This window comes from Nicotiana sylvestris, chromosome 7, assembly GCF_000393655.2.
Source record: "Nicotiana sylvestris chromosome 7, ASM39365v2, whole genome shotgun sequence".
NCBI lineage: Eukaryota > Viridiplantae > Streptophyta > Magnoliopsida > Solanales > Solanaceae > Nicotiana > Nicotiana sylvestris.
The window spans coordinates 69,113,981-69,122,886 of NC_091063.1; the positions used below are offsets into that span (position 1 = coordinate 69,113,981).

Genomic DNA, 8,906 nt, shown 5'->3' on the forward strand with positions numbered 1-8,906 from the left:
GTTGAGTCACGAGTGACAGAGAGGCTATCCCAAGGGGCGATAGATATATACATGCATATGAGTGGTGTTTTGCCTGAGAGGCCTGTTTATGGACTTATTGATTTCACTCCTCTTAAAATGAGTTTCTATCGAATATGTTGATTTATTGACTGTTTTCACTCATCTTTATATTGAGCCTCCGTCGAAAAGTTGCACAAACATTTTAAAACAACTTTTATTTAAACTGGGGTTTATGAGATGTTCAAAAATTAATCACTGATTTGACATTGGTTATTTCCACTGAGATTTTCAAGTTATGAAGTGTTTGTGATTATTGTTTTACCCGAGGGGCTGTTTTACGAACTATGCTTTGCCCGAGGGGCCGATTATGACTTTAATCTCTATTATTATTTGAAATGGTATTGAACCCCTACTGAAACTGTTCGAAGGTATTTCAAAGATGATTTTTACTAAAAGCTGGATTTTAAAAGGGAAGATTGACTCGTATTATGATTTGAAAGCCTGTTGTGTTTATTGAACCCAGCGTAAATGTGGATTCATTGTTTCCTACTGCTCAGCCTTTATTTACTCTTATTACTTACTGGGTTGGAGTACTCACATTACTCCCTGCACCTCGTGTGCAGATTCAGGTATATCGGAACCCGGTAGCGGGTGTTGATAGCTCAGCCGTGGAGTCATCAGAGTTAGCAAAGTGGTTGCATGACGTTCACAGCACCGCTTCCTTCCCCTCATTGTTGTTACTGTATTTAGTACATTTTTAGACTTTTGTTGTATTCAGACCTTGATAGTTGCTCATGACTAGTGACACCCCGATGTCGGGCTGGTATTTTATTCCGCACTGTTATTCCAGGATTTTATTATGAAACATTGTTTAATTTAAAGACTTAAAAATGACTCTTAATGCTTAAAGGGTTAAGGTGAGTGTTGTGTTGGCTGGCCTTGTCTTCACGAGAGGCGCCATCACGACCGGGCCGGTTTGGGGTCGTGGCAAGTTGGTATCAGAGCTTAGGTTACATAGGTCTCACGAGTCATGAGCAGGTTTAGTAGAGTCTTGCGGATCGGTACAGAGACGTCTGTATTTATCCTCGAGAGGTTGCAGAACCTTTAGGAAAACTTCACATTCTTGAATTCTTATCGTGCGTCCTTTGATTCAGCTTGAAATGTAACTCTTTGAATTCCTTCCACGCGTTCGTATGCGCGCATGATCGCTCAGTATCAGATGTTCCTTGATGGTTTGCGATTTCCCGATCGAGGGGCGAGGTGTGATCTCTGTAAGTTGATGTTGGGCCAGTCTGAAGGACTTGAGGCCGGATCTTTGCCTATAGCTTGGGCACCGAGGTGTTGATTGTGCGAGCAAGTGTTTTGAACTTATATGTTCGGTATTGTCCCTATTAGTGGAAGTGACGGTTGAGTAACTATGTAATGAGTACGTTAGTACTGTGAGATGTATTCATATGATTTGTAAATGACAAGAAGGGTCTGCTAGAGGATAGAAGAACTATTATGTGCTTGAATTCCATCTTGATTCGAGGTATAGCCCCGAGTTATAGGCGTGTGAATAACCTTTTCATGTTTCCCAGTTGTGAGTGAATTAAAAAAAATTCATGTTGCGGTATGAGTTCAGACTCAAGAAGACTAAGTGACTGCGTACAGTTTATGATGGTAGAAGGTATACATAAATGTTAGTTAAGGCGGAGCAGGTGGGTTATCTCCTGCAAAGTATTCTAGAGTTGTGTGATCTTTATGTTGTCCGTTAGAAGATCCCATTTACAAGTGAAATATATATGTGAATTTAATTTGGGTCACTTAAGAGAGTGGGTTTAATTGTTATGAGAGTAAATACGAGATTTGTAGAAGATATGAAGTACCAGATGGTCTGTATTCCACGAGCTTATGAAGGATTGAGTTAATCTCACTATGGTATTATGGCAGCAATAAAACGTATGTGTTATGAGTTACAGTGTGTGTTTGACCTATGGCTTTGAGCCAAGTGGGGGAGTCCGCTATTGAATAGTTGATTGCACGGTTATATGCTCTAATGGTCTCAGTTCGAGGTGCATTTGTGAATCAGTTATGGCTCAAGTAAAGGAAATTTCAATAAAGGCTATGTTATGCTTTATGGGTGTACGAGAATCGGGGAATGACTTGAGTTGTGGTTGGTAAGGAATGCTCGGTGCATAGGGCAAGAAGTTTCTTGGTTATATTGGAATGAGGTCACATTCTGCAGTGTCGGAGTGCTAATGAAGTACAAGTTGTTCGGTTCGTTTAATCAATCTAACTACGGTTTGAGTAGTGTGGGTGACTCTAGAGAATGATCCTATTGTGTTCAAAACTCTACATGCAATAATTGGAGGCTTCTAAGTTGTACTTATGGATAGAAACTGAGTTTTCAGTGGAAGATGACAAGACTTGTGGTATTTTCTATATTAATTATGGGATTCTATATATCAGTATTGGGAAGATGAAAGTAATGGCTTTGGGGAACACTTAAAGAGTATTCAGCGGCTTAGGAGCCTTAGACAGTGTAACTTTATGCTTGGGTTTCGTGTGATAAGCCTAGATTGAGGAAATTGTGGTTCTACAACAAGAAGGAATATCAAGTTGAAGATAAATCAGAATGAATTTAGATAGATGGGGTATCTTGATAGTAGACCAAATCGGTATGGTAAGGATATGATGAATTCCTTGTGTGTGTTCGAGGTAATGAGTTCCTACAACTATTTTGCAACAATGCTCTTGGGTTTTGATGGCTTTCTTAGCTTGGTCTAGTTAGAAGGATTCAGTCCTGGCAGTTGAATTTGTGCAAATGGAATTGGGAGAGTTCTTATTGATTTCTACCGTGGTTGGAGAGGTGCAATTTCTCCGAGTGTGAGAAGCATAGGGTATGTAATGATTTTTCTTCTAGATGGGATCAATGGAAGTTCTTGGCTAGATGAGTTACAATTCAGTTCTGAAAGGAAGTTCATAAAACTCTTAGGCAGTGGGTATCCTAAGATGATTAAGGAAATGGTACTGCTAATTGGAAATGATTTGACGAGAGTCTATGTTTTAGTAAAAAGGCAATGTTATTAAGTTGATAGCACTTCGGTAGTATTGTGGCACCTTCTTTTTAGATCGACTGATGATATTCGGGTTTGCTTGGTGGCACAGAAAATTTTTAGAGTATTTATAGTGGAATGATTGGGTATTAGAGGTTGTGAGATGATACGATCTGTTGGTTATAGGCACCTATGGTGCGGTTCTATCGGAGTTTCATAATGGAAGCCGAGCGGGAAGAGTAATTTGGTGTTGCTCGGTGAACGGCGTGTCGATCATGTCCTATCGGGTGTGCGTGGTATATGTTATTTTCTTCACCGTGAGTATGATGAATTGCTTTGGTTCCAAATATCAAATTGTGCGTGGTTGTCGATTTCGAGCATAGTGACTTAAGGTGGTTCCATGTGAAGTAGTGTTTAAATAAGGTCGCGCATTGCAGTGAATATATGTGGAGGTATGACCTTGCAGGTTAGATTCGTGTGTTCTATTCCTATGATGTGAGACGGGTTCTCAGTCTTGTGTTGTGGTGGTACTAGTGAACTTGAGGTTCAACTCTTTCATTTGAGTCATTTTCATGATTTGAGTATGTTCGGATTGTTGCGTATTGATGCGTGTATTGTGCAAGTTGTGGCTTAGGTCTGTATGTATGTGTCATATCACTAGAGTAATGTGTTGGATTAGGGGAGATCGTTGGGGATCATTAATAAATACAAACGGATTTGATTTCAGCATGTTTGATGGGTAAATATCGAGGTTCGGTTCAGAAATTTGCTATGGTCCTTGCCAAAGGAGAAGTAACCTTATGGATGACTGATCTGAGAGATGGTTATGATTTATTGCGTGTTTCATTTATCATTGGCAGTATATGGAAGTGTTGGAATGAGACTTTAGTTGATAAGAGGTTTCTACCGGTATTCGGGTGTTGTGTGCAGCTGCTGTGAATGGAAGTTATCGCTACATGTGTTTGAGTTACGTGGTATATCGGATAACTGCACTTGAGGTTGTAGGCATGGGTTACTACAGCTAGTTCGGGTATATTCAAAGAATAGGTGTGAGGTTCTGATCATATTGAGGATTTTAGAAGCAGAAATATGGTTCTATGATTTATGGACTAGGATAGATTGTGAAATTTTAGTTATATTGTGTTATCGAACCTATATGAGGTAGGGTAACGTGGGATCACCCCCGGGTATATGCATGGTAAAGTTATTCAGCAATTGGTTGGCTTCTGGAACAACTCTAGGCACGTTCGAGGACGAACGTGTGTTTAAGTGGGGGAGGATGTAACGACCCGACCGGTCGTTTTGAACTTTTGCACTTTGATCGCCAGTTCTCGGGCTTGACTTGCCCCTTGTAATGTATTATGACTGATGTAGATCGTTGGTTTTGGTTTTCAAGAAAAAACGGAATGAATTTGAAGGAACAGTCTCAGTTGAAAGCTTTGAATTTGAAAGGTTTGACTAAGAGCTGACTTATTTGTATATGAGCTCGGATCAGAAATTTTATGATTTGGATAGCTTCCTTGTGTAATTTATGATTTAGGAGCGCGATCGGAATACATTTTGGAAGTCCGTGGAAGGATTTAGCTTGAATTGGCAAAGTTAATATTTTGGCGAATTCTGGTTGATAGGTGAGATTTTGATCCGAGGGTCGGAATGGAATTCCGACAATTGATGTAGCTTCATTGTGTCATTTGTGATGTGTGTGCAAAATTTCAGGTCATTTGTACGTCGTTTGGTCAACTTTTTGATCGAATTCAGATTTCGGAAGTTTTGGAATTCTTAGGCTTGAATCCGAGGGTGATTTGATGTTTTGATGTTGTTTTGAGCGTTCTGAAGGTTGGAACAAGTTAGAATTATGTTATGGGGTGTGTTGGGATGTTTGATCGGGGTTCCTTGAGTCTCGGATAAGTTTTTTAAGAGTTTTTGGAAGATTTTGCCGTTTTGAGCATAAGCATGTAATGATCCAAAGATCCATTTTTAGTTCTAGAGATCGAAATTTGATTTTGAGACTTTCGGAATTTTGATAATGAATTATAGGACTGATCTGGAAAGTTTGGTCTAATTTTATCAAGTCGCGATTGGGTTTTTGACACGAAACATGAGTTAATTGTTTAACGAGCGAAATGGGTATTGAACTGAGCAAATGAGCTCCGAATTGAGTTTCGACTGAAGGGATATGTTTGTATTATTATTTGTGACTCATAGGAACAAGAATCATCAAATTCCGAGTTTGTATGATGGAGTTAGAGTCTTTTTAGTGAAAAGAAAAGCTGCTGCAATTTTCTGGGCAGTTTCTACATTTTTCGCACGTGTGAATAGTGACGGCACCTGCGTGAACAGTACCGTGTACAGTAACCCATGAACATTACCCCCTGAAACAATACCCCATGAACAGTACCGTGAACAGTACCCCCGTGAACAGTACCCCCCATGAACAGTACCGGACAGAATGTTAAGTTCTGGAAAATGGGATGAATCTCATTTTCCATTTTTACCAAATTGGAGCTCGGGGAAAGGCGATTTTCCGGAGATTTTCAGAGAAAACAACAGGGTAAGTGTTCTTAACTTAACAGAGATTTCTCATCAATGGGCTAAACTTGGTACTAAGCTAACACCTAGCACTTCTCATCATCCCCAAACTGATGGGCAAACCGAAGTTGTCAATCAAAGTTTAGGTGCTTTGCTTCGTGGGTTAATAAAGAAGAATCTCAAAGAGTGGGAATCGTTACTTCCTACTGCTGAATTTGCCTTCAACAAGTCAACCAACCGCACTACGGGAAGGAGTCCATTCGAAGTTGTTTATGGTAAGAATCCTCTTGGACCGCTTGATCTTTCCCCTCTTCTGGTTACTCATTCTTTTAGTGGAGATGTTGTTGATCGAGTAAAGTAACTTAAGAAACAACATGAGAAAGTTTGGGCACATATCGAGAAGCAAAATGCTAGATATAAAGAATAGGCTGATACACGTAGGAAACATGTGGTGTTCAAGGAAGGCGACCTAGTTTGGGTTCATTTGAGCAATGAGAGATTTCCCAACCGCAAGTTTTCGAAATTACAGAAGCGAGCTGATGGACCTTTTAAGGTACTGCAAAAGATTGGTAATAATGCTTATCGCTTGGAGCTTCCCAATGACTTTGAAATATCACCTATCTTTAATGTAGCAGATCTTGCTCCCTACTATTCTGATGACTCGAGGGCGAGTCATTTTCAACCAGGGGAGAATGATGAACATATATAGGCCATGTTTTCTACAACAATGGAGGCTTGTTGGTATCAGAGCTCAAGTTCCAGGTCCGAATTTTTAAATTGTTATCTTGTTCATCATGTCGCTAGACAAGCAAATAACAAGCTCGGGATCCTCTTCACTTGATGAACAACTTGAGAATGAAAGATCAAGAATTACAGCCCTTGAACGAGACAACGAATAAATTAAAGTGCAACTAGATGACTTAAGGAAATCAATGCAGAATTTGACTAGATTGGTTGAAGGTTTAGCGGTTCAAAATCAGCCACCAAATCTTCCACAACGCCTACAACCTCCACCGCCACCAAGACACAACATACCAGTGCTACCACGACGTCTTCCACTTTGAGATCTACCAATTCAACCGCGGAGAGCAGGACATATTGAGCAAGCGGAAGAATTTATAGCTGACCAAGGCATGAAAATACTGAGGCGCCATGCTCACTATGATAAAAACTCAGATTTGGAATATTCTGATAATCAAGGTAGTGAAGAGTACGACTCTGATGAAGTTCAGTATCAACATGATAGAAGGAGATTTCAGAGAAGGCCACGCAATAATAATCGAGAGAGGTATCAACGTGATGATATTAAGCTTGAGATTCCGGAGTATGATGGCAAATCTCAAGGCGATGAATTTATTGATTGGCTTATAACTATTGAGTGTGTTTTTGGTTATAAAGAATACTCTGATGAGAAGAAGGTCAAACTTGTTGCTATAAAACTTAGAGGTTATGCATCGCTATGGTGGGAAAACCTCAAAAAAAAGTGAGAGCTTGAAGGAAAAACACGAATTCGCACTTGGGAGAGAATGAAACGAGAATTGCGCAAACAATTCTTGAAAGAGACATATGAAGAAGATTCTTACTTGAAGTTTCATTCTTTTAGACAAGGAGCTTTATTCGTGGACGAGTACATAAGAGAATTTGAATATCTTAGGCTCAAGAGGGACATTAAAGAAAAACCAGCCCGCCTAATTGCTCGATATTTGGCTGGATTAAATAAGACTATTGCGAATGTGATACGATTGCAGCCCCATTGGACCTTAAGAGATGTTGTCAAACTAGCCAAGGTCATAGAGACACAACAGAAGGAAGCCAAAGCCACGTTTTCATCAACTACCATAAAAAGGCCTAACACTTTCAACCATGGGAGTGCTAGTTTGAGCTCTACAAAGCCACAATCGTCTACAACAAAACCAAGTGTCCAGAAAGTTGAAAGGAAGCCAATGACTTCAGAAGCAATTTTTAAAAAAAGATGCCATAAATGTGGAGGACTTGGGCATATACAAGCTGATTGTCCTAACAAAAAGGCATTCACCATCCTTGAAGGAGCAACTGATGAAGAAGATTATAATGAAGAGCAACATGATGAAAACTTGGAAGAAGTAGCTGAATATGGAGATGATGGATAATACCTTATGATCCAACGCGTTCTTCATTCAGATTCTAGCAAGGAAGAACCATGGTTGTGACACAATATTTTTCATACACGTTGTACATCTAAGGGAAAGGTTTGTACACTCATCATTGATCCAGGAAGTTGCACTAATGTAGTTTCTGAAGAAATGGTTAACAAATTGGGGTTTAAGACAGAGCCATTGCAGAAGCCATACCGCATGAGGTGGTTGGATGAAGGAAGGAATGTACAAGTTAATAAACGATGCCTTATTCCTTTCTCTATAGGCAAGAATTATCAAGATAAGGTCTGGTGTGATGTAATGCCTATGGATGCTTGCCACTTACTACTTGGGAGACCATGGGAATATGACAGAAGGGCAATTCATGATAGCTTCAAGAACACTTACTCTTTCTTCAAGGATGGAAAGAAGATCAAATTGCTCCCAATGAACCCTGAAGATTTAAAGTCAAATCCTAAAATGAAGGAGACATACATTACAAGAGCTAAGGTAGAAGAACACTTGAAGGAAGGAGAGGAAGTGCTTATTGTAGTACCTAAGGAGGTGCAATCTATCACCAAGAAAGAGTCATTAGAAGTTAATGACCCACGACTTCAAGCAATATTGGATGAGTTTCATGATATTGTTTCTGATACTACACCTTCTTCCTTACCACCAATGAGTTCAATACAACATCAAATTGATTTAATTCCCGGGATCGGATTCCGATTTTGGAAGTTAAAGTAAGCTCATAATGTTAAATATGACTTGTGTGCAAAATTTGAAGTCAATCAGACGTGGTTTGATAGGTTTCGTCATCGGATGTAGAATTTTGAAGTTTCAAGTTTATTAAGTTTAGGTTGGAGGGTGATTCATATTTTGTTATTGTTTGATGTGTTTTAAGGGCTCGACTTAGTTTATATGGTATTTTAGGACTGGTAGGTATGTTTGGTTAAGGTCCCGGGGGCTTCGGGTAGATTTCGGGTGGTTAACGGATCATTTTGGACTTAGGAAAGATTGCAGATTTCTGGTGTTCTTCAGTTCTGGTTTCCTTTTTCGCATTCGCGAGGGGAGTCCCGTATTCGCAAAGAGGAACGGGTAGCAGGTGAGATTTTGTGCTTCACGTTCGGGAAGGAGGTCTCTCATTCGTGAAGCACTGGGGTAGATGGCCTACGCATTCGCGATTAAGGTCCCGCATTCGCATAGAGGAACTGGCCAGCTGGGT

General features: G+C 39.9%; 1 protein-coding gene across 1 annotated transcript; it reads left to right on the top strand.

Annotated features, from left to right (window-relative positions):
• Positions 1-7,849: 7,849 nt before the first annotated feature.
• LOC138873280 (uncharacterized) lies at positions 7,850-8,428 on the top strand. Its single transcript, XM_070151727.1, has one exon. The coding sequence runs from the start codon at positions 7,850-7,852 to the stop codon at positions 8,426-8,428; it is 579 nt and encodes a 192-aa protein (XP_070007828.1).
• Positions 8,429-8,906: the final 478 nt, after the last annotated feature.

Excerpts from the sequence above, each read along its gene's own strand:
- LOC138873280 (XM_070151727.1), top strand. The coding sequence starts at position 7,850 with ATGGTTAACAAATTGGGGTTTAAGACAGAGCCATTGCAGAAGCCATAC.